Source organism: Sprattus sprattus (genome assembly GCF_963457725.1).
Source record: "Sprattus sprattus genome assembly, chromosome: 5".
NCBI lineage: Eukaryota > Metazoa > Chordata > Actinopteri > Clupeiformes > Clupeidae > Sprattus > Sprattus sprattus.
In genome coordinates, this window is record NC_137924.1 from 2,177,497 (window position 1) to 2,204,641 (window position 27,145).

At 42.0% G+C, this 27,145-nt stretch overlaps 1 protein-coding gene across 1 annotated transcript; it reads right to left on the reverse strand.

The window, feature by feature from the left end:
• Positions 1-777: 777 nt before the first annotated feature.
• On the reverse strand, positions 778-26,247 carry LOC308365557 (interferon-induced very large GTPase 1-like; the record flags this gene model as incomplete). Its single annotated transcript, XM_080839025.1, has 3 exons — positions 778-5,432; positions 13,805-13,817; positions 25,555-26,247. The coding sequence occupies 3 exons, from the start codon at positions 26,245-26,247 to the stop codon at positions 778-780; spliced, it is 5,361 nt and encodes a 1,786-aa protein (XP_080695151.1).
• Positions 26,248-27,145: the final 898 nt, after the last annotated feature.

Consider the following 27,145-nt stretch of genomic DNA (forward strand, 5'->3'; position numbering starts at 1 on the left):
AACACAATGAATAAAGAAACACATTAGTATACATGAAGGTTATATGCCTACTTCGTGCCAATTACACAATATGTTTTCAATTGGGTCGGTTGTAGGCCATTGATGTGGTTATATCAGAACTGTATTCATTTAATAATGAAAGGTGGTCACTTAACCTAAACAAATATCCAAATTCACCCATTTGAAAAGGTGATAATAACAACAATAACATAACAATAATACATCTTACAAATAACCAGCGACCTCAAAACTAAATTAAGATAATTTCAAACCTGTATATCAAAAAGGAAAAAAGGTCACTTATTTACTTCATGATGTGTGTGTGTGTGTGTGTGTGTGTGTGTATGTGCAGTGTGTGTGTGTGTGTGTGTGTGTGTGTGTGTGTGTGTGCAGTGTGTGTGGTAATGAACTTCTAACTGCAAGCAACTAAACCAAGTCAACAATTATTAATAATAATGATAATAATAATGCATTTGATTTGTAGCACACTTTTCAGTCAAAAGAATCTCAGAATCTCACAGTGTGTGTGTGTGTGTGTGTGTGTGTGTGTGTGTGTGTGTCTGTGTGTGTGTGTCTGGGGTACTGAACTATAAACTGCCATCGACTGTACCAACTATGCAAACACAAAATCTCATACTAACTTTGATTTAAGGATCTTATTGAATAATATCCCTAACATCTGACTTGATTAATCTTGAGCACATTCTTCATGTTCCCCCAAAACGTGATACAATTATACATCCTATTCACTGATGTTCTGGCCTGATTCACATTTAATTAATTTAATTTCAGGCTTCTCAGTGCATCCTCTGTGGTCAGTTTTTTCCAGGCATCTGGGATATCTGCAGGTTGGGCATTGTAAGCTTCTGCAAACTCTTTGTTGAACTTCATCAGCACGTATCTCCAGTAGTCTGAGGCCTCCATGCTCTGGTCTCCTTTGATCTCCCAGTCAGGGTAGATGTCTCTGTACTTCTTATAGGGATTCCATTCATCACCTGTTTTTGAATTCCTAAACTTTAAATTGCTAAACACTAAAGTTGTGCAAATGTCTATTCCCAGCTTCTTGGAGTCAGTCTTGCGAAATGTTCCAAAAGCTTGAGGTCGGTGCATGCTGGAGAAGTGTGTTCTGTGCTTCTCACCTCCTGCTTCACAGGGTGTCCCACAGAAGGGACACTGTTCCCCACATCCACACAGTCCAGAGAAAAGCAGCTCATGGGGCAGGTGTGTTATTCTTTCATTGATGTGCGAGGCGCCTGTTTGGCCTAAAACCGATTCCATTTCCTCAATGAACTCTTTGAGGTTGATGGCAAACTGGTCGGGCTTGGTGTTGATGAGGATTAAACAGGTGTCTAAAGCATCTCTTGGAAAGACAAGCTGATCCTTAAGGTCAGAGCAGAACTGATGTATAAACTCCTTTATGTCCATGTCCTTGGAGATGCTGGTGATCTTGGCAGTTATTTTCTTTACAATCTCAGAAAGGAGTTTTTCCTGTAATCGTTGCATCTGCTCACCTGATGTCATTTCCTTATTGATTTGTTCCTTTATCCAGTATTTTACAAATGTTCCATATGATCTTGTGTACTCCTGGTACTTCTGAAATGAGTCCTCATGGAGCATCTGCTTTAAAAGGTCATGAAGAAGGTTAGTCCGTGTGCTGTAGGTCAGTCCCACATCTCCCATCTTCATGTGATCTGCGATTGCCTGCCCAAGATGTTTAGAAACGTAGTCCTCAACTGCTGGCTTCACACAGATCTCTGTAAATTGTTTAGCTCTCTTCTGGCACTGATCTTTTTCACTGAATGATTCTAAGAAGTTCTCCAGAAATATGGGTTTAGACTTCATCAGACTTTTCTGTGGGTCGTTGCGGACATTGAATTCCTTGTGTGTTTTCTGAAAGAGCCTCGCTGCACGGCCACAGACATGAACCTTAAGAAAAGTTGCACATTCATCACTCATCTGATGATGATGTTTCACCTGGTCATCAACAGCCTTGAGGAGGTGTCTGATGTACATATCATGGTAACCTGTGTTGTTTCTCTCCATGACGCTTATGTGACCAGAAATAAGAATGTCACAGTGTCCTATGATACCGTCACAGATCTCTTGGATTTTAGCAATGAAGTGAGTCATACTCCCATGTGTTGCGGCACTAACCAATCTCTTTCCAACGGAAGTCCAACCTAAAAACCATTCAGCTTTTACAATGAATTCCCCCTCTCCACTGGATTTCAGGTGAACTGTGTTGAGCATTTCTGAGACAAATCCACCCTTTGAACTTAATTCTGACCTGAGCAGATGGTGCACATCCTGATAAACATCTATCTCTGGCAGTGGGACTGCAGATAGCTCAGACATGATTCCTTCCCACATTTCCTCAAATTCTCCAGTGAGGTCATCCTCAGATACATCTGCTTTTCTCTCTCTACAGTCTTTAAGCAGCTCACTGACCTTTTTCTCAATAATATCCATTTGCTTGTCCTTGATTTTATTCACCTTTTCCATTCCATCTCTGATTTCAACCGCCTTCTCCAAAGAGTGGTTTATAGACATCTCCATCTGAAGTCTGAGAGCATTGGCATTTGTTTGGAAGTCCTGTCTGTATTTCTCAACTAAACGGACATTGCCGTCCTTTTTCTTGAAGTATTCCTCAAGGTTGGACAGGATTGTCTGCTCTTCTTCACACAGCTTCTCTGATGCCTCATGTATCCACTTGTTGAGACTGGCACGTAAAAGTTTTATTTGGACATTCTTTTCAGTCACTCCAAAATTGGAAATCATTGTTTCCATGGTTATAAGCCACTTGTTCATCTCAGATTGGAAAGACCACTCCCAAGTGTGGTACTCTGTGCATAAATCTGTGTATGCATCTGCCACCAAACTGTTCCTGAAATTAAAGATGAAGTTCTCAAATTTCACAGCATTCCACAAACTCTCTGTCCATTTGAGGAACTCTGTTGCATTATTTATCCTGATGTTTTCAGATGTTTGCAAAGAGCCAATCAAAGTCTTCTTGAGTTCATATACAGCTTCACTATAGCCAGCATTCACTGGGGCCATTGGGGGAGTTCCATGCCAAGGTCCAGGGATGTAGTAGCTGTCTTTGTCAGGATCATAGTCCATCACATCAGTGAACTTTGTGTTGGCTTCTCTTCTCTCCATTTTAGCTGCCACTCGGGTCATCTCATCCAACTGCTCCATCAGCTTCTTCCTGTCTCTCATGTTGCTGTCATGAGCAGACACGTCGGACACATTCTGATGCACAAACAGACATCTGGGCTTCTTCCCAACCTCCTTCATTCTGAGAAAGGCGTGGACCACAATCTGCAGAACGTCCTTCATCTCTGTGGAGTTCTCCATGGCAATATTGATGATGGTGATGTCACTGAGCCCTATGACCAGCGTTGCTAATTCGTTGTCGTATTCGTAGCTTGTGTCCGATGCTGCAAGCTCAGTTGATTTTAAGCCCTCTGTGTCAATGACCATGATGAAGTCACACTGGAGCTCAGATCTGAATTCCAGAGAGACTTTAATCAGCAGCATGAAGGCTCCTCTGGTGCATCTTCCACTGCTGACTGCAAACTGCACTCCAAACATGGTGTTGAGAAGGGTGGACTTCCCAGTGCTTTGCACTCCCAGCACAGTCAACACCAGGATCTTACTCTTGGTGTTCGCCTTCTGATGTAGCTTAGTCAGGACCTCTTTTATCCACTTCATTGGGATGTTTGATGCGTCTCCATCGACCAGCTCAACTGGAAACCCATCCAGCAGCATCTGAGCACACAGAGCAGGTAGGTGCTGGACTTGTTGTTGGGCTGGGTTGTTTTCTGGAAGGGAGCAAGTACACTCATAAAGCTGGCCCAGCTCACGGAAGAAGTGCTCAGGACCCAACGAGCAGTTGGAGATTTGCTCATCCAAGTCTGCAATCTGCTTCTTATTATGTGGTGTGTTTCTACAGCAGTCTTTGTACTGCTCTCTCAGTGTGCACAGGTTATGTCTAGAGAGGGTGTCCAGCTGAATCTTCAGCCACTTCAGGAAGTACAGACGCTCCATTTCTGACTTTGAGATTCCAGCAATGAATTTGTTCATGGCGTCTGACACATGCAACTGATTCTGCTCTTCTCTCAGCTCCTTATGTCGTTCATCCAGTGAACTCTTGTAGTGCTCTATGCTCTGGTTTCTGTCAGCCTTTCTCAGTCTACACCTCTCTTTCTCTAACAGACTGATTTCCTTCCAGATGTTTCCTTGCAAAGGTAGCTGGTCCTTCTTGAATTCCCTGATATCTTTAATATTTTCAGTGACTCTTGCAGCATCAAGTCTGCCATTCTTACACTTCTCACAGTCTTCATCAACAAGAATACCACCACACCGAGCAACATCAGCCATGTCTTCCACTTTCATTTTATGTGTATTCTTTCCAATGACATCCTTCACATGGAAACGCAAAGCCTTTACAAACCCTGCATCATCCTGCTCTTTCTTGAAGATGACATTGGTCTTCTCCACATTGTGCTTACTGCATATATCACTGAGTGTCTCCATGTTGAAGGTCTTAGTCTTAGAGTTGGACACCAGGAACAGCTCAGCTCTGCTCTCTCTGTTGTTCAGAGTGCTGAGGACTCCCTCTATGTCATCACTGAAGATGAAAACTGCAGCTGAGGTCTCATACAGGAAGGACATCTTGGTCTTAAACAACCTGCCATCTCCTCTCAGATTGGCTATGGCCACTGGCTCTGTGAACATGCCAATGTCTGTACTCCCACTGGGTAGATGCCAGCTGACCTCAACCAGACCATCTGAAATTCTCCTGGGCACATTTCCACACTCCATGTCACAGTGAACAAATGCGTCATTGTGCTGATGAGGATTACTGAGCAACTTGTTCAAAGTTTGAGATTTGGGCAGACTGCTCTCTCCTAGTCTAACAAAAGACACCATGGGGAAGCCCATTTCTACGATCCTGCCCTCTACAAAGGTCTTGTCACCTGCTAGAGAGTGAGGTTTGAACTTTTTGACCAGGTCTCTCATGGCCCACAGCATCAGAGTGCTCTGCTGTGTGTCACAGTTTGGCAGCAGCAAAGGAACAGCAAACTGGCACATGGACATTTTGGAGACCATTTCCTGCTGGAGGAAAGGATCTGAGCAGTGAAAAAGAGCAGTAATCAAATCTAGAGGATTTATGGCATCAGAATCATCATTAGCATCAGTAAAACTACAATTATACATTGGCTGGTCTTTTGCACATTTTATATTTCTAGCATTAATATTGGCCATCATCAGTTTTCTTAAGAAGGTCCATGGAAGCTGCTCCAGACTGTGTGCTGGTTTGTCAGACACTGTGTTCCTGTTGATCTCCAGGACTGAGCTGAGTGTGAGCTTCCGTCTAAAGTTGTCCTCCAGGTGTAAGGCAGACAGCACATCTGATAGGCGCACTCCTGTTAAAACCAAGTATCATAGAATTTTAAAATAAATACAAAACACATATGACTGCTTGGCTTACATAGCTGCCTTACATACTGTATGTTATTTTTCACAAAAATAGCTAAACACATTTTTTCCACTTAAGGTACAGAATATTTTTTCAAAAAGAAGGCTGTGTAGAAGTAATGTTTAAAGAATGACAGTGTTTCATGTTCCAGTAATCTCCTCTCATGATGACATGATTGCCAAGATGGCAGTGCTAGTCAGCCTATTGTCTAGATGGCGCTAGTCTTTTTCCTGGCAGAATTGATTTTCAGAGTATTATGGATATGGTAAAACTAGTGCTTACCCCATCCTTAGCCCCACTACATGTTGTCCATGTACGTTAAAGATCTCACCTGTCTTCATCTGAACAGAGGCAGGCTGGCTCTTTCCTCCATGTTGGAGCTCAGTGTAGACTTCAACAGTGTAGACAGTTCCTGGTTTCAGGTCTGTGATGACTGTGCTGCATGACTCAGTAGAGATGGACTTTGGCTCAGTCCCTTCACTCTGGTAAGATACCAGGAAGCTGTGTGGAGTCTGCTTCATATCAGGAGACACCAGCCAGCTGAAGATAGCAGATGATGCAGTGATGGAGCTCACAGTCAGATGCTCTGGGACTGGAATCTCTGCAAAGGTAGGAAACTTAAGTTTAGTTCTGTTCACATCAGTTCAGTTTGTTTACCCATTTTGCATTAAAATGAATTTTGTTGCTCTATTCTGAAAGTTACAAATTGTTTAATCAAATGTATGTTAAAGGTTGTTAACCGGTTAGAGCAAGATGGTAACTCTCAGGATGACTCAGAAGGTAAACCCTTCCAAAACGATGTGGTGTTTGGTGGTATTTCTATTAATATAATGTAAAATCTCCGCGAGTTTTTGTCCTCCAAACATAAAACTAACACCCTGAGAAAGCTTGAATCTTCTAGTTTTCAAATATATCCAGTTCGAAACAAACAAATGAATGAGCACTTTGTAAGGAGAATACAGGTAAAGCCTTGCATATTTCTCTCTCAGAGTGTATAAGCAACCGGTGATTGCCCACCCATTAGCAGATTAGGGCTATTCATATGATAAGCTCATGGTAAATCTCGGATCGCTATTGGGTAATGACGTTGCAGTAAAACGTGAGAAAACGCCCCATTTTCCCGTATAAACAAGGCAGCATGTAAGGATGTTTACATTTGGACTGAAGAGATACATGATGGCGAACTCCTTCTCTGCTGCCGAAGCCTTGCGCCAAATTCAAGAAGACCTAGTCGGCGAGGAGGAAACCACATCCTCGGATGAGAGCGATGACGATATGGAAGATGAACACATGCACTTTGAGCTTCGTCTTTACCCCGTTGAGGATATCCCTGTTGAGTAAGTTTTATTTGTTTATTTGTTCACCTAGCTCTTGTAATGAATGCTGTTGATTAACTTATAGGGAGTAAAATGCTCCTCTGAGTTGAACGAAATATTTTAGTATGCTACTGTTTGCATAGTGAATAAATTACTTCATGCTTCTAAGACTATTGTATGGTAGAATATAATTCTCAGAGTTGCTTTAATGATGTTAGGCTATATCAACGATTGTTGTTGACGTTTCGAGTTGGTTGTCTGTGCTGATATAAGTAAAACATACTTGGTGACTATATTGCAGCCATTGATGTAAAAATGCAAGCGTGTCTTACTGTTATAGCGAGTAAAATGCACGTCGGTATGCTATGAGTTGAATGGAATGTTTAGTAGCCTATGCTACTATTTGCAGAGCGATTCAATCACTTTATGTCGCTAAGACTATTGTAGTAGAAAACATATCTAATTAACAGAGTTGGGTAAATGATAACAGGCTACACATATAAACGATTGTTGTCTGTTCCGAGATTAGTAAAACATAGAACTACATGGTGACTATATTGCAGCAGATGATGTAAATTGCAATCGCTAAAAACGTGTCTTACTACTGTGGGTAGTCGTTAGTGTTATTATGACGCGTATGGTAGGTGTGAATCAAAACTAGGAGGTGTTTGTGATCGAAACTGTAGTCGTTAGAGCGCTAAAGTGATATGTGTTACAATGCCCGAACATAAAATGAAAGAGCAACAGTTAATTTTATTTTACTTTATTACAGAAACTTGGAAAACATTGCACCTACACCGCCAAGGAAGAGAGCACGCTGTCAGCCTAACCCAGATCTGTCGTCATGGAAGTCAGAGGGTGACAATGATGCAACTCCATCAGCACTGAGGTTTTTTCCTGCAAGGGAGCCTGGTGTGCAGCTGAATGCAGCAGACAACCACACTCCTCTAGACCTCTTCAAGTTGTTCTTTTCAGAGGATGCTGTGGAAACCCTCTGCCAGAACACCAACAAGCAAGCTGCTAGGAGCATAGCCAGAGGTGTAAAGTACAAATGGGTGGATGTTGGAGTTGCTGAATTCTACAGATACATTGGACTGGTTGCTACATGTGCATGATCAAGCTGGATCACATTTCTGACTACTGGAGGAGAAACACCATCTTGTCCATCCCTTTTGTGGCAGATGTGATGGTAAGAGACAGGTACCAAACCATATCATGGAATGTGCACATGAGTGACCCAAGCAAGGACATGGTGAATGATGCCTACCTTTATGTACCTACTTTTATGCACCTTTTTTTATGTACCTACCATGCCTTTACTTTTATGCACCTTATTAAATTCACCTTCTTATGCACCAAGCTTGTTTGCAATTTCTTGTATGTACTTTCAAAGCTGATGGTTGTGGGGGAGAGATAGCCACAATGACAGTCCAGGGCCATTGACAGGTGAGCCATACTGGGGAGGGGCACTCACAGGGCAGTTTACACCTCTTTCATCAATATGCATAGTGGTCTAGGTGGAAAAAAGTGTCACCTTGTAAAATTCTTATAATTAGTGTAGAAATCACACACACTTTCTGAATGTTAAACTCACCTATGTGGAGCAAACACATATGTTTACAAGGTTCAGAGTAAAAAAGAAAACTTCCAAAATATTTAGAATGTGTTTTTTGTGAAAAGTCTGAGCACCTCTAAAGCTAGAGTTAATTTGAGTGTCTTTAGATTTAATTTTAATACAAAACTTTTTTTACTACATTTATTTTACTCTCATTTTATTATTGCTGAGTTGTTCTAGAATATAATCATAAATTCCACTTTTGCCTAATGGTTTTTAGTTAGGTGAAATATGGGCCATTCTACCGAATTGATGCAAAGTCATGTCGGATATATTTTGAATTTTTGTATGTTTTTTTCCCAAAACTTTGACCGTATGTATATTGTACCATATCTAAAGTACACATATCTAGTAAAAGAACTGTCAAGTTTTATATTGTATTTTCAGAATGTGTTGGAATGTTTTTCCTCTTCCAAAAATTGTCACTACCGAAACATCACATTTACTATAGTAAAAAAGTATTATTATTGACCTGTTCAGATTGTGTTTCCTTTCCTTCTCTGAAGAGTATTTTTAAAAATATTTCTTGAAGATTTTCACAATGAAATCCATAGAAATGAATTTTTTACCAAATTTTCAAGGTCAATTTATTTGTTTCGGTAGTGACTGCACTGTTTCGGTAGTGACTGCACTGTTGGATGGATGTTCATTTCTCTCCCAAAATCATCCAAAAGGTGCTCTGGGCCTCCCTTTAGTCCACACAACACATTTATTTAAAAATTATGGGATTGAACTACTTGCCATTTCATTTTGTCACTACCAAAATCATCTGGTCACTACCATATGTTTCGGTAGTGACTGTTTCGGTAGTGACAATTCTAGGTAACTTTAAGCATAAATAAAGAATTCTAGCAAGCACACGGCTTGCAAACACATCTTTGAAGAGGTGTACACACATACAAACATAAGATTTTCCATGAAACCCCAAAAGGTTTACTTAATTGAAGAAAACATGCGTTTCGGTAGTGACAATTCTTAAGGTTACACGTCGATTTTCAGACTTTGGAACACATTTATATAAAAACTATGGGATTTAGCTACTTACCATTCAACCATGAGGGACAGAGATGCAGTGTCACTGCATGGTCAAACATGCAGAGTCGTGGCTAAAACACAGGCTCAGCCTATGGACTAAAACTCTTGTGTTTCGGTAGTGACATGAAAACTAGGAACATGATTTTTTGAGTATAGTAAATTGATTTAAAAATTAAACCCACAATAAATCTAAATATTCCAAGTTCTGTTTCAACCCAATCATAAAGATCTTTGAAATTAAATCATTGAAAAAAATAAAAAAAAATGTAAAAGTGTTATTTAAAGGCATTGAAATTTAGATGTCAGGGTTGGGGACAGCTACTTCCCAATAGAAAGTACCCTATAAATGATGATTTTGTATATATTTAGCTTATCACTATCTCATGTAATGCATTGGGTTTATATAGACCATAACATTTTCTAATTTAATATCTATGCCTAAATACCTAATTGTTTTGTAAATAGATTTTATTGTTGAGGGACTGCATATTACACGAATTCGGTAGAATGGCCCATATACAAAAATATCAGGCATGGCAGACTACCTAACAGAGTCAAAAAAAGCCCTCTGGGTTGGAAGTGTTAAAGCTGTTCAAGCTGTTTGTCTACTGAGTCTGCTTTTGGGTTCCTTTTGTTCTAACTCCGCCAAGGGCATCATCAGGTGGACCCTTATTGAATGAATTGTGGACCAAAGTTGTGATCAGAACACGGACTCTGTGTGACCGGAAGGGTGGAGAATCCAGTTCAGAAAAGGACTCTCCACAATGCAGGGTATATTGTGAGAAGCTGGAAACATTGGGCACCACACAAACTTTCTGAACCTATACCAAACTATTAGGCTCGTCTCAAATATTTTTGGTCTATAGTGAGCTAACTGTTTAATTCTGCTCCTTTTCTCTTAAATGAACTACAGAATTACTTTAATAGTGAGCTAACTGTTTAATTCTGCTCCTTTTCTCTTAAATGAACTACAAAATTACTTTATAACAGCCCAACAGGGCAACTCTTTATTAACTCACTGCTACAGCTTACGTGCATCTCTCACGTTCCACTCTTACTTCAGGTGTCAAATTCCAACCTGTCCGTGTGAACACAATTACTATTGTAACACTAACTGTCTAAAAGGAAAAACCTTGCAAACAGGCCAACTTGCACTGATCAAACCTCACCAACATGCTAACTGGTGCCTTTTTAGTTGACAAAAGCTTGTGCAGTGAAAGCTTTTCTTACATTTTGAAGGGTGTTCTGTCCTGTAACACAGAACTAGAAAGTGCATTTCCTTGATGGCTAGTAGTGATGGCAGGAGTCTTTGTCTGTCCTTAATAAACATACTTTCAAATTGTTGTATAGTGTAGTCAAAGCAAGTAATGGGCATGTCAACAGCAACTCCTATTTCTTGTCTCTAAAGGAAACCAACAAACAATTTTAGCCCTAGAAGTTGCTATGAATTCTGTGGCAGCTTAGAATTAGTCGATAAACTGAAGGAGAGAAATACTGCTTGCTGCATCATGGAAAAGTGCCTAATTTGCGCTTCTGTAAGAGCTTTATAAATACTTTTATAAATACTTTTTATTAACCAAATATATTGAAATCAATAGGAAGGGAAACGCTTGACATCTGAACGAGTACATTATTTTTAGATGTTGCAACAGTAATGATAAATAAGTTTTTGATACCATGACATATCAGTGAAGGCAGTTCCTGACCCATCTTTAGCCTTACTAAATTGTATTCACTAACCAATTTGTATCAACTACAATGACAAAAGTTTTACCTGTCTTCATCTGAACAGAGGTAGGCTGGCTCTCTCCTCCATGTTGGAGCTCAGTGTAGACTTCAACAGTGTACTCAGTTCCAGGCTTCAGGCCTGTGATGTCTCTGCTGCATGACCCAGTAGAGATGGACTTTGGCTCAGTCCCTTCACTCTGGTAAGAGACCAGGAAGCTGTGTGAAGTCTGCTTCATCTCAGGAGACACCAGCCAGCTGAGGCTAGCAGATGATGCAGTGATGGAGCTCACAGTCAGACGTTCTGGGACTGGAATCTCTGGTTGGATTCAAATGTTTGACGTAAAATAAATGCATAAAAGTCATGCTAATTATGCTAATTGCTGTACGAAGACCTCCCGAGATGCCTGTGTGAAAATTGTAGATGTTTGGTTGCAATATCATATTGAATCACTATGATATATTCATGTGATGATTGACAGATAAAGTGTGTATCTATATTTATTTTCTAGGTCAAGAGTGAATTATTGTGATGTGATCATGTTGACATGTTGCCTCATCAGGTCAGAGGAGGCAGGAGAGGCAGAGCATTTTTATTATCGAAATAGCTGAATTTGCGCATTTCCGGTTCCAGAAAACAGGCAGAAGCATTGCTGTCTATGGGCAAGTGAGGCAGGTCCTCACCTAGTTTTGCGCAATCACTCCAAACTGGGTTTTGCGCATGCGTAGAACCTTTGAGTTGAGCTCAAAACGCATTGAAAAATTATTTTGGAGACAGTACCTCTGCCTCATAAAGGGGGCGATCGAGAGCACACTTGTCGGGTATATGCTAGTTCTAACGTTGGTCTTCTTCTAAACTTTTACTTGTCGGCGAAAATGGAAGGTTGTATTGCTAAGCTGAAGCAGTTCTCAAAACTGGACCATCAGTCCAAACGTGAAATGCTTAATAATGGGAGACCAATGCCGGAGCTAAAATGTTTGCTTCAAACAACGGGACAAAAGGTACAGTTGACAGTTGCATTGGAGTGTTTCACGTTTCCCAACAGGACTACATATTCATGCGCAACACAAACCTTGCCAAAGGTTGCTGGTGCAGTAAAGTTGCCTTGAAGTTGTGAGCAGACTAGGTGCTAATCCTGAGCTAAACTAGCCACTGACTGCATTCGCTCAAGAAGAGGAGGTAGATCGCGGGAGAAGAGGACAACGGATTTCCACTGAACTATACGGGTACTCGTGAGTGGATTACTTTTGTTTCACCTCAAATTGACGGTTACGAGCTCCTACGAAAGTGCACCAACTTTGAATTTTACCGGTCAGTAGAACATTTTGGGCTACCATATTTACTACACTTCGGCCTGGGGACACTCCTTCTCTAGGTCAAAGTATTGTTGCAAACTGGACACACTAGTGCTGTGCCTCAAACAGCTTCAACAACACAGATCAAACATAAATAACACAGATCAATCATGAATAACACTTCAGGGAATCATTCTCCCCTTCCTGATAGCTCACCTGTCTTCATCTGAACAGAAGCAGGCTGGCTCTTTCCTCCATGTTGGAGCTCAGTGTAGACTCTAACAGTGTAGTCAGTTCCTGGTTTCAGGCCTGTGATGTCTGTGCTGCATGACTCAGTGGAGATGGACTTTGGCTCAGTCCCTTTACTCTGGTGGGAGACCAGGAAGCTGTGTGGAGTCTGCTTCATCTCAGGAGACACCAGCCAGCTGAGGCTAGCAGATGATGAAGTGATGGAGCTCACAGTCAGACGCTCTGGGACTGGAATATCTGGATGGATTTAAATGTTTGTCATAAAATAAATGCATACAATTCATGCTGATTTTGCCAATTAATGTGCGAAGACTTCCTTAGGGACCTGTGTGAAAATGTAAGATGTTTGGTTGCAATATCATATTTAATCACTATGCTGTATTCATCATGTGATGATTGACAGATAAAGTGTGTATCCACATTTATTTTCTAGGTCAAGAGTGAATTATTGTGACTTAAATATGTTTACATGTTGCCTCAGGGTCTCTGTCCACCATATTTGCTACACTTTGGCCTGTGGACACTCCTTCTCTACATCATAGTATTGCTGCCAACTGAACACACTAGTACTGTGCCTCAAGAAGCTTCAACAACACAGATCAAACATAAATAACACAGATCAATCATGAATAACACAGATCAATCATGAATAACACAGATCAATCATGAATAACACAGATCAAACATGAATAACACTTCAGGGAAACATTCTCCCCTTCCTGATATCTCACCTGTCTTCATCTGAACCGAAGCAGGCTGGCTCTTTCCTCCATGTTGGAGCTCAGTGTAGATTCTAACAGTGTAGTCAGTTCCTGGTTTCAGGCCTGTGATGTCTGTGCTGCATGACCCAGCAGAGATGGACTTTGGCTCAGTCCCTTCACTCTGGTAAGAGACCAGGAAGCTGTGTGGAGTGTGCTCCTTCTCAAGAGACACCAGCCAGCTGAGGCTAGCAGATGATGCAGTGATGGAGCTCACAGTCAGACGCTCTGGGACAGGGATCTCTGGAAAGGTAGGAGACATCATTGGGACCACCAATCATTTATATTGGGGAGATCACAGTCTTCATGTTTATATGTTGCTGACCTGTGATCAGTATCTGAATAGGGCCCAGTACCAAGATTACATCACAAGACTAATGTCTAAAAGAATACTATGGCTGGATTAAATCTAGAAAATCCTTCCAACATGAATCTGAAAGCTGAGGTGGTGATTCAAATAGTGTTTTTGTTCTTGTCAAGTTTTTACGATGAAAAATGGACAAAAAATGATATCCAAATTTGCACTTTCCACCAGAAGTGTGACAACATATTAAAAACCTGGCAAGCACCAAATTCATGTAGATGTTACATTAGGCAGGACACTGCAAAGGACTACCGGCCACCTTTGCTCTAAAGGGATCACTTCAACTTAATTTCCCTAATCGTACTTTAACATGTTACTGTTTTTGCAACAGTGTTTGCAATGTTTTCTATCATATTTGGTCATTTGAAAATAAATTGATTTCATACTATCATGAAATAACTGATTATAATGTTCTAAGACCATGGCATACCAGCGAAACCGGTCCCTGTCCAAATCCTAGCACTTCTAGAGTTTGTCAGTATGTACTCAATACGTACAAAATTCAGACCTGTTTTGATTTTAAGAGAGGCAGGTTGGCTCTTTCCTCCATGTTGGAGCTCAGTGTAGACTCTAACAGTGTAGGCAGTTCCTGGTTTCAGGTCTGTGATGTCTGTGCTGCATGACTCAGTAGAGATGGACTCTTGCTCAGTCCCTTCACTGTGGTAAGAGACCAGGAAGCTGTGTGGAGTCTGCTCCATCTCAGGAGACACCAGCCAGCTGAGGCTAGCAGATGATGCGGTGATGGAGTTCACAGTCAGATACTCTGGAACTGGAATCTCTGGATGGATTAAAATATTTGTCGTTAAATAAATGAATACAATTCATGCTTATTTTGCTAATTGCTGTATGACTTCCTGAAATCATCTGACGATTACCAGATAAAGTGTTTATTCACATTTATTTTCTAGGTCAAGAGTGAGTAATTGCGACCAAATCATGTTTACATGTTGCCTCACTATGGGCCTCTGTCCACCATATTTACTACACTTTGGCCTGCAGACATTTCTTGTTTACATCAAATGTTTATGCCAGCTGGACCTACTAGTGCTGTGTCTCAAAAAGCTTCAACTAGACAGAACAATCATGAATAACACTTCAGGGAATCATTCTCCCCTTCCTGATATCTCACCTGTCTTCATCTGAACAGTAGCAGGTTGGCTCTTTCCTCCATGTTGGAGCTCAGTGTAGACTTTAACAGTGTAGTCAGTTACTGGTTTCAGGCCTGTGATGTCTGTGCTGCATGACCCAGTAGAGATGGACTTTGGCTCAAACCCTTCACTCTGGTATGAGACCAGGAAGCTGTGTGGAGTCTGCTCCATCTCAGGAGACACCAGCCAGCTGAGGCTAGCAGATGATGCAGTGATGGAGCACACAGTCAGATTGTCTGGAACTGGGATCTCTGCAAAGGTAGAAGACTTAAAATTAGTTCAGTTCGGTTCAGTTGGTTCGTCCATTTTGCATTAAAAAAAAGATATGTTGTTCTATTCTGAAGTTAAATATAAATTTCACAATTACTGGATGGAAAAAAATACAAAAAAAATATCAAAGACAGGCTCAATATTTTAGTCATATTGACTCTGCCTGAATAGTGGATCAGAGATGTATTCCTGGCACTGTTGGTTCCGCTCCCTTGAATTGTTTTAGTCCACTTGTACCCAACCAAAGCCCTGTTCTCTGCTGGTGATCAAGCATTATAGGTTTCTGTTCATGTCTTAGAGCCTTAGCGTCCGCTAACAGGTTTCTGTTCATGTTTCAGAGCTTAAGCGTCCGCTAACAGGTTTCTGTTCATGTTTCAGAGCTAAAGCGCCTGCTAACAGGTTTCTGTTCATGTTTCAGAGCTAAAGCGTCCGCTAACAAGTTTCTGTTCATGTTTCAGAGCTTAAGCGCCCGCTAACAGGTTTCTGTTCATGTTTCAGAGCTTTAGCGTCCTCTAGCAGGTTTCTGTTCATTTTTCAGAGCTTAAGCGTCCGCTAACAGGTTTCTGTTCATGTTTCAGAGCTTAACCGTCCGCTAACAGGTTTCTGTTCATGTTTCAGAGCTTAACCGTCCGCTAACAGGTTTCTGTTCATGTTTCAGAGCTTAAGCGTCCGCTAACAGGTTTCTGTTCATGTTTCAGAGCTTAAGCGCCTGCTAACAGGTTTCTGTTCATGTTTCAGAGCTAAAGCGTCCGCTAACAGGTTTCTGTTGCTCTAAATGCTTCCATTCATTTGGCTGAAACAGGAACCCCTCCGGAGGTGCAATATCACTCCAGGACAGCGTGAGAGGAGAGGACCAGCTCCGCCAAGTTAGATATCAAAACAGACAAAAACACACTACAGATGGAACGCAGAGGAAAAAGTTCAACAGACGAATTGAATTATGTCGCAAGCATTTACTTGTGTCCATATGCATCTCTTTAAATGCATTTTGAGAAAGCACTTCAAGCTCATTTTGATCAAGCATTTAAACTATGATTACATACTAAACCAAGTCTATGCAACGTAAAGGCACTTCAATTTAAACGCTGTTTTGACACAGATCAAAAGTGCCAGCCCCTCTAAAATGGCCTGAGACCTCCTGCAGTGGAAAAGTGCCTCATCTGTGCTTCTGTAAGAGCTTTAAAATTACTTTTATAAATACTTTTTTATTGACCAAATATATTGAAATCAATTGGAAGGAGAAAGCTTCACATCTCAACATTTATATTATTTTTACATGTTGTATTTGTAATGTGAATTACGTTTTTAATGATACCATGGTAAATCAGTTAAGACACTTCATGTATGTATACTGTGTTCTCTAACCCATTGTCTGCCCCCCCTTATGTCCTGGTTCTGCTTAAGGTCTCTTCCTGACTAACATGGATTATTTCCTTGCCCCTTGTGGCAATTGTTCTTGCTCTAAAGGGGTTCAGGCCTTGAGCCCGTTAAAGGACCTTGAGACAATTTTGTTATTTTGGCACTATATGAATACAATGTAATTGAAGTGAATTGTTACTTACTACAATGACAAACCTTGTATATGTTTTAATCACTATGATGAATTCATTTGACGATTGACAGATAAAGTGTGTAGGCCTATCCACATTTATTTTCAAGGTCAAGATTCAGTTATTGTGACCTAAACATGTTTACATGTTGCCTTAGTATGGGCCTCTGTCCACCATATTTACTACACTTTGGCCTGTGGACACTTCTTCTCTAGATCAGATTATTGCTTTCAACTACTGTAAACACTAGTATTGTGCCTCAAAAACCTTCAACCACATCAATCATGAATAACATAGATCAATCATAAATATCACTTCAGGGAATCATTCTCCCATTCCTGATATCCCACCTGTCTTCATCTGAACAGAAGCAGGCTGGCTCTTTCCTCCATGTTGGAGCTCAGTGTAGACTTTAACAGTGTAGTCAGTTCCTGGTTTCAGGCCTGTGATGTCTGTGCTGCATGACCCAGTAGAGATGGACTCTTGCTCAGTCCCTTCACTCTGGTAAGAGACCAGGAAGCTGTGTGGAGTCTGCTCCATCTCAAGAGACACCAGCCAGCTGAGTCTAGCAGATGATGCGGTGATAGAGCTCACAGTCAGAGGCTCTGGGCCTGGAATCTCTGGATGGATTCAAATGTTTGTCGTAAAATAAATGCATAAAAGTTATGCTAATTTTGCTAATTGCTGTACGAAGACTTCCTGAAAGGCCTGTGTGAAAATTGAGGTGTTTGGTTGCAATATCATATTGAATCACTATGATGTATTCATGTGGTGATTGACAGATACAGTGTGTATCCACATTTACAGTAATACATAAGTGATGATTAATTCCAACTGTACAGAATTTTTTTCTTACCTGCTGTAAAACATTTGGAGGTGTGTTTGCTTTGACGGCCATTTTTCAGTAGGGATACTTGAACAGTGTATTTACTGCCATGTTGCAAGTCAGAGATAGAATACAGCCGTTCATCTGTACTAATGCTCCTCGTCTGTTCCCCCTGTCCCTCACAGAAAAGTTCCAGCAAGTAAGACACCTGGTCTATTCCTTCTGGTTTGGTCCACTTCAAAGACACACACGAGGAGTTGGAATCTACAGTGAGATTCTCTGGCATCGGAAGTTCTGCAGAAACAGACATTTAACATCAGTTACAATCATAGTCAGAGCAGAGCCATTTAATGAAACAGAAAGATGGGAACTTGCTCTAAAATGGGTATTCAAAGTTCAGAGACTAGAAGAGTGTTTTTCCAGTCAACTCACTGAGCGGCTTCTTCCACTTCTAGATTAAGCATTTACCTTTCTTGAGGGACGTTTTTTAATAGTGTTTTGGCTTCCATAATATTTGCAATCTTATGTTTTAGATTCTGGGCCGTAATTTCAAACTTGCACCACAGGTTCATTACACGCAAAGGTTATAATACATTCAGGGACAGATTTACTAAAAGAATTGTGCACACTTCAGGCGTAATTTCTGTGCAAAATGCCGGTGAAGACATGGAACCATATTTACAGCGGCGCACTTCAGTTAAAACTTAACTGCTGGGAGGAGATGCGCAAAAGTGCGCCTAAATATGTATTCCGTGGCGTTAGATTTCATTGAATTCAAGATATCGAAGCTTTATCACATTATTTCGTTTACACCAATAGTCAACAAACGATTGAACGGCGGTTTTTCTTACAGGTGTTAAAGGCGGTCGCCTACGGTGCCACTCAGAGGGGGCGCAAAAAACTGCAAAACAAGAATTGTGTATTTTCTTTTGCTGAGCAGTTTTTTTTGCCCCCCAGACGAAATCAAATTCGGACCGAAGCCAAAATCAACATTGTCATTTAATCATGATCCAAGCGAGTTTTCATTGGTGCGTGATTTGGCCCAATATACAGTATATTTTTTTCCTACTCAATGAGGTTTCTATTTTTCGTGTCCAATCCAGAGGTCCAATCAGGAGCTGTAATAACAACATCACTATGACAACACACTCACTCAATGTTGGCTGCGAGCTCTTTGGGTCACGCAGGTTTTGTGTGTCAACAAGGCGGGCAGATAGATTTGTGAAAGGTATCCTTTTCTTAGCAAACGAAAATCATGGCGTGCTCTAAATCCAACAAAAAAACTAAAAGTTGATTCCAAAAATTGCAAATTTTAGACAGAGTGGACTGACAAGTATGCATTTCTGCTGCCTGTGGCGAAACCGATGTATTTAATCTGCAACGAGATGGTTGCCCTAGTCAAAAGTGGTAACGTGAAACGTCACTATGAAACAAAACATGCACACTTCAAACAAAAATACCCCCTGAACTCTGAGGTAAGGGCCAAATGTATTCATTTATTTATTCATTATTATTCATTTATTCTTCATTATAAAAAAGTTGATTTAAAAAGAGGCGCACATAAAAAGCCAATAGCCAGTGCAACAACACTACAAATATCTTACTCGTTTCATAGCACACCCATTAAGGAAAACACACGGCAACTTGTCAACAAGTGAGGAATACTGGTAAAATCCAAGTGTTGTATTGTCAACTTTAGCGAATGGATTGTATATACTCTTGCTAGTTAGCTAACCCTAGCTAGCCAGTGACTTGTGACGTTCCTTGTTATTGCCATTCAGTCGAAACATCAGTTCAAGTTCAGCTGTAGGCTACTGCAATTTGCGTCATTTTCGATGTGTCATGAAATAAAAATGTGAGTAGTCATAACAACGTTAGTTTTGGTGGAGCGAGCTAGCCAGTTTAATCAAACATTATTTAACTGCATCTTGAAATAAAAAAGTATGTCAGGCTTACCAAATTAACTTAAATGCTTAATAACTTTATAATAGCTACATTTAACAAATAATGATAATACATCATTTTTTAACCTATCATTTTAGATTCACTTTTAAAATATCTGGCACCACCTGCTGCATCAATTGACGAGGAACAGCTGTAAAAGTTGGAGGTGTATGTGTGTCCATTAACCGTTAAACAGGGGGGCGTGGCCGGAGGGTAGTTCAGCACAGGCCTGACATTTTCTCAGTGATTTTGATCCTGAATTAATGTTTGTTCATCGTTCAATCGATGTGACACTCGATCGTTGTTTATGTGAAAGAGATGCAGTCTAACAGGGCAAAATTGCGTTTGAAAGTTGCAATTCCGTTTTCTTGGAAAGGCACACTTAGCATGTTCAATGTGTTTAAATTAGGGTCAGAATTCTAACCAGGTTAATTAACAGTCATACCCCCTCAAACTTATACCTCCTTTTTTGACCCCCAGACACACCCTTCCACTCCCATATCTCATGTCATTGTTAACATGTTAATAGTACACTATAAGAGAGGTGACTCTCTGCTATTACTTTGAAAGATTTCTCTGGTCTATCGTGAAAGTTTAATTTGCGCTGAAATAAAAACCTAATTCTCACACTGAACGGTTTCTCGAGTTCCTGACTATCTGCAAACCTTGGACCAAAGTTGTACAGAAAGCTTCTTCAGTGGTAATTACTAAAACTGCCTGACGAGAGCTCTAATTTGCGTAAGAATTGTCCGCCTCATAAAATCAGGTCTAAACCAGGTCTTTTTCATTTGTAACGAAACAAGAGGTGCTTTAGCATGATATATCAGCTGCTAAATGAAAACTATGTGCATGCAAAAAAAATTAAGCAATTCATTTTAAAAACAAATACGAACAGACATTTTGTTGTTTAAATGTTTATATCTGATATCATTTAATATAGGCATATAAAAAAACTGGGTACCTCTTTACAATAAGGCTCCCCTTATAAGGGTTTATAGATGGTTCATAATTAGGTTAATTATTAGGTTGTAAACCTTTTATAGGTCATTAATAAGCCATTATAAACGAGTTATAACACCGTTTTTAAACATCAATGCGGGCTCACTATTCCATTTCATAATATAAAAAACTCGGTCCCCACCTCTCTTCCACCCTCACACTAAGCACTGGCTCTACACAAGGCTGTGTGCTGAGCCCACTACTGTACTCCTTGTACACTCCTGACTGTACCCATCCCACCAACACCATCATTAAAGTTGCAGGCTCATATCAGGAGAGGACACCTCAGCGTTCAGAGATGAAGTACAGAAACTGACAGTGTGGTGCTCAGACAAAAATCTGCCACTGAACACCACAAAAACAAAATAATTCATTCTGGACTACAGAAGGCAAAGTGCAGATCCGGCCCAACTCTACATCAACAGGGACTGTGTGGACAAGGTCTTCACCTTCAGGTTCCTAAGAGCCACCTAACAGATGACATCTCTTGGTATGCCAACACCAGTCAAAAAGTCACAGTAGCGACTACACTTCCTGAGTGTACTCAGGAAAAAACACCTGGAGTGTAATCCCAAAAAAATCACTGGCTGCTCACTGCCCCCCCCTTGAATCCATTGCCCGCTCTTGCTACCTTAGCAGGGCAAATAACATTGTGAAAAACTACTCTCACCCAGGCCACCACCTCTGTGTGTGTGTGTGTGTGTGTGTGTGTGTGTGTGTGCGTGTGTGTGCGTGTGTGTGTGTGTTTGTGTGTGTGTGTGTGTAAGACTCCTCTCACCCAGGCCACTACCTGTTTCCTCTCCTGCCCTCAGGCAGACGGTACAGATCCTTTAGAGCAAGGACCACACGTCTGAAGAACAGTTTTTTCCCGACTGCCATCAGAACACTTAATACAGACACGCACTAATCACTTTATTGACTTCAAGATGAACATACCATCTCAGTCACCTTACACATGTGCATGAACAAAACTGTTTCTGTATTTATTGTAAAGGAATCAGGGAAGTATGGATTGTTCCTCAGGGAAGTATTTTAGTCTATCCCACAGCACTTTGTTGAACTTTAATATATATACTGTATATATACATATATAAGCTATACCTACTGCTTCGATAGAAGTAATATTGTTGTGTTATATGTTGTTGTTGTGTTGTATGTTGTCCCTCGTCTCACCAACAGGAGGAGAGACACACCAAATTTTGTTGTATGGAAATAGGCTTTTATATTATATTTCTAATATTAATAGTAGAGATAAAAAAAAAATTTGGACGCAAGTGTCTAGACAAACATTGTGTCGGAGAGCTCTTAGAATGTATCACTGTACAAACTGAGAATAAGTCTACCACCGAGTTCCTCTCAAAAGGGGTAGCTAAGTTGGACCTGTTCGGATGTGTTATAGAGCTCTCATAAAACGTCTGGAATAAGGTCGCTACAATTGACTTCATTGTTTATTATAAGGACCAGGACGAGTCAATTTCTGAGGTTTGTTTCAGCGTGCTCTGTGTTTGTTACATGTTGTATGTTCATTTGAAGCCTTTTTGCGTCGATCTGTGTTGTCCTGTATTTTCAAACGGGCAACCTTGTCTATCAGTGGTGACTGCGCATGATCAAACAGTATTATCTATTAGCTGGGCCCAGGAAAGGTTGGGATGCCTCTTTTAAATAAAAGCATCCCATGCTCTTTGTTCGAGTGACCGGTCGCTGTCTGATAGTCAAATTACGCCACTGAATAGTGAGGAGGCAGACATCTCCTAACTCTATGTGTTGTTTGTTGCATACATGTTGTTGCCTACATTCATTTATTTTGACTTTATTTCCCCTCGAGTCAGTCAACGTGTCTCCTCAGCAAACGAGTGCATGTGTGTGTATGGGCTGGCCAGCCATTGTATGAATGGACTTTCACGACTCAATTCCACTCACCGACTGACTGAGAATTCCAGGACTTACATTTGATCGCTGACTTTGTTTTGTTTAAGTAAGACAATGCCTTGCTTTACCCTGGCTTATATACTTTTCAGTAGCATACAGTCAATGGTGATAGCCTCCCAGCTATCATATGGGGGATTGAAGGCTCTTTGAGACTTATCTTCTGATAGTGCTTACACTATTTTATGCTATAACATATATTTAAAATCTGCCTTTGTCTGTGAACTAACCAAATTGGATGGCTCGCAAATGGCAGCATGTTCATTAGAATCAAAATGGTTATTGTGGACCCAGGCCTTGCTGTCTGCAGCCATTCACACCCAAGGCCAAACTCCAATCCTTCTATCTACTTTGGTATGTTGTCTTTGTTTGTTCCACTCTTACTCCTTTTATTTGGTCCGAGTTTTTTCAACCCATTTCTCTTTTATTTTCTCATATGAGATTTGAGTACATACAGCCAAGAATTCGGACCCTGAAGTCACCCAACACTTCACGCCCATTCAGAGAAGAAGATTACCCCTCCCCTGCCCAACAAGAGCGAGGGGAAACTGCATCAGCTGTCATCACCACACCGCATCGGACACTTCCCTGTTTATGTGTGTCCTGAGGCTTTTGACCTCCTGGAGCGGTGGGCTCATGCTGAAGTGATGGACTGTCCACCCTTCCCCAGAGATACACATACTCACACTAAACTAAAGGGCTATTGACAACCCTATGACCACTATGGACACCTGTACTTTTCAACCGGCCATCCACGTGCTTGGAAGACTTCTGGCTACTGTTCCTGATTCAGCACTTCTTGTCATGGTAGAGACTACCCACACCGAACACTAACGTACATGGCAGAAGGACTCTGCATATGAGTGGTGGTTGTTTACACGTTAACTTTTGTGTGAGCATGACAATGCTCATATGGGGGACAGATGGAACCGTATTTTGATGTTTTCCTGGCCCGGTTGTTGCATGGTGGTTCTTGTGTGAGCATATAATTGCTCATATTGGGGACTGATGGAACTGGGAATATTGCTATTCTGTTGTTTTAAGACAAGAACTAAGTGTAGCCTTATTTTGTATCTGTAACTCACCCTTGGATGTGTACTCTGTATGTCTCATTGAGACCTGAACAATTAGCATGTGAACCCCTTCCCCCCTAGATACATTTACATTTACATTTAGTCATTTAGCAGACGCTTTTGTCCAAAGCGAAATACAAGGGAGAACAATCAAGCTAAGAGCATTAAAAAACCTGGTGTAACAATAAATATTGCTTATAAAACGTCATAGAAAGAATAAAAAAAGAAGTGCGGGCCTGTTGCTGCTTAAGTGCAGGTTGAGCCAAGGTGCCAGTTTAGGAAGAGAGGTGCTCTTTGAAGAGTTGGGTCTTCAAGAGTTTCTTAAAGGTAGGGAGGGACGCTCCTGCTCTGGTAGTGCTAGGCAGGTCGTTCCACCAACGTGGAACTACAACTGAGAATAGTCTGGATTGCCTTGCTTGCACTGGGGGCAGTGCCAGACGACGCTCACTGGATGAGCCCAGCGTCCTGGGTGTGACATTTGCCCTTACAAGAGCATTTAGGTAGGTGGGAGCAGACCCAGTAAGCACTTTGTAGGCAAGCATAAGTGACTTGAATTTGATGCGAGCAGCTACTGGCAGCCAGTGGAGCTCAGTGAGTAGCGGGGTGACGTGCCCTCTTTGGTTGGTTGAACACCAGGCGCGCCGCTGCGTTCTGGATCATCTGTAGTGGTTTTACCACGCATGCCGGTAGGCCCGTTAGGAGGGCGTTGCAGTAGTCGAGGCGGGAACCCACCAAGGTTTGCACCAGGAGCTGGGTGGCATACTGGGTTAGGTACGGCCTGATTTTGCGGATGTTGTAAAGCGCAAAGCGGCATGACCTCGCGACAGAGGCAATGTGGGCTGTGAAGGTTAGTTGGTCGTCAATAATGACCCTGAGGTTTCTTGCTGTTTTGGATGGAGCCAGAGATAAAGAGTCAGTCTTGATGTTGATGTTGTGGTGGATGAACTGTTTGGCTGGGAAGACCATCAGTTCTGTCTTGGCCAGGTTCAGCTGAAGGTGGTGGTTTTTCATCCATGTGGATATATCAGCAAGACAGTCTGAGATCCGTGCCGAAACAGTGTTGTCCTCAGGAGGGAAGGACAGAACCAGTTGAGTATCATCGGCATAACAGTGGTAGGAAAAACCATGCGAGCGGATGATGGGGCCCAGCGAGGTGGTGTAGATGGCAAAGAGAAGTGGTCCCATTACAGACCCCTGAGGCACCCCAGTGGTGAGGTGGTGGGGTACAGATAGATGACCTTGCCATGACACCTTGAATGAGCGCCCAGAGAGGTACGATTCAAACCAGGAGTGCGCCTTGCCTGAGATGCCCATACTTGATAATATGGACAGAAGAATGCGGTGGTTGACTGTATCAAACGCAGCTGATAGGTCAAGCAGGACAAGAACTGAGGATTGAGCTGCTGCTCTAGCTGTTTTTAAAGCCTCTGTCACAGATAGCAGGGCTGTTTCGGTGGAGTGACCGCTTTTGAATCCATGAGTTTTGAAGGTGGAAAATAGTTTCCGAGCATCAGTTGCACTGTTGATTTTGTCATTGAAAAAAAGTTTTCTTAGCAGCAGTGATGCTGGTTGAGAAGGAGGCCAGCAGTGTCTGGTAGCTTGCAAGAGCGTCCTGTGCTGCAGATTTGTGCCACTTTCTCTCAGCCGCTCTGAGATTGGAGCGCTGCGTTCGGAGGGTATCACTCAGCCATGAATGAGACTGGGTAGCTCGCGCAGGTCTGGTAGAAAGTGGACACAAACTGTCCAAGCATGAGCTTAGAGTGGAGCAGAGAGATTCTGTGGCGTCATTGACACCTAGTGAGGAGAAGGTGGATAAAGGTGGAAGAGTAGAGGAAACCAGGGGGGAAAAGTGAGTGGGGGAGATGTTGCGGAGGTTGCGCCGGAACGAGACCATAGGAGGAGGGACAGAGGGTTGCTCAATGAGTCGAACATCAAAGCGAATGAAGAAGTGGTCTGAGAGATGGAGAGGGGTTACGGTTAGGTTTTCCGTGGTGCAGTTCCGAGCAAGGATGAGGTCGAGCTCTTTCCCTGCTTTGTGAGTTGGGGGAGTGGGTACCTGTTGTAGGTCGAACGAGTGGACCAGGGTCCGGAAGTCAGCCGAGTCGGGGTTGTCTAGGTGGATGTTCATGTCGCCAAGGATGAGTATTGGACACTCATGGTCAGGGATGGCTGACAGCAGGGTGTCCAGCTCATGGACGAAATCGCCCAGTTGTCCTGGTGGCCGGTAGATAACAATCACATATGTTTTAACAGGAGCAGTTACCATAATTGCATGATATTCAAACGAGGCATACCTGTTTGAAGACAGCAGTGGAGTAAATTTCCAGTTTTCCGAGATCAACAGCCCCGTCCCACCTCCACGACCAGATGGCCGAGATGTATGGGAGAAGGCGTAGTTAGTGGAGAGTGCTGCCGGGACAGCAGTGTCTTCAGGTTTGATCCAAGTCTCAGTGAGAGCTAAGAGCCCTAGTGAGAGGTGATTGGCATAACCTGAAATGAAGTTGGCTTTGTTGCCTGCAGACTGGCAGTTCCACAGGCCAACAGAGAAGGAGGTTACAGCAGATGAGGTTTGTTGAAATGAGCGGAGGTTACCCAGGTTGCGCTGCCTTCTGGTGCGCTGGGATCTCTTGTGACAGCGAGTGACAACAGAGATACTGCTGTGACACATGACTAGAAAGACACATTTTTCTATTGGTTTGAAAGGTTTACCTTGTTCGTGTCCTTGCTTCGGTGGACTTGCACAGGTAGACTTGTATGTCTTCACACGAAAAGGGCTCAACACGAGGGCTGACACTTACGCTGACGCTTCAGTATCAGTCCTATTGAAATAGCAGATTCACTGATTGCGTCCGGCTGAAGACCCGCCCAGCAGTTGCAGAGACAAAGGAGACTAATTACCTTCAGGTGTGTCCTAGCAATTCAGAAAGTGACTGAGTGAAACTAGATTGATTGCCCTCAGGAAGTTGCCTGATTGCCTATCCAATGAGTATTCAAGCAGTATTCACAGTAGTATTAGTTTTAAAATAGTAAAAACCAAGCCAGTACATACATATACACACAGCAGCAGTCAAGAGGCACTCAGCTTGTTCTGGATAGCCTCCTTCCTGCTATCACCCTCTGTCCTGCCCTGCCTTGTTATAATTAAGACCTTTGTCATGTTTTTAATGGCACACACGACACCCTGGAATAAACGTGCATATATGGAGGCGACACAGGACACACACACACACACACACACAGGCAGGCCTGAGGTCGCTGTGAATTTTAGTATCCTTTAAGAAGAATTTTAAATCCTTCAAGAGACTGGTGTTGACCCATCTGAAGGTTCTCACAGGCCCCCTGCTGAACCCTCTGCAGTTTGCCTACCAGGTCATTGGATGATGCAGTCAACATTGGACTGCCCTACATCCTGCAATACCTCGACTCCCCAGGGACTTACACAAGGATGCTGTTTGTGGACTTCAGCTCAGGGTTCAACACCATCATCCCAGAATTCCTCCTTAGCAAGTTCACCCAGCGCACTGTGCCCACCTCCACCTGTCAGTGGATTACAAACTTCCTGATAG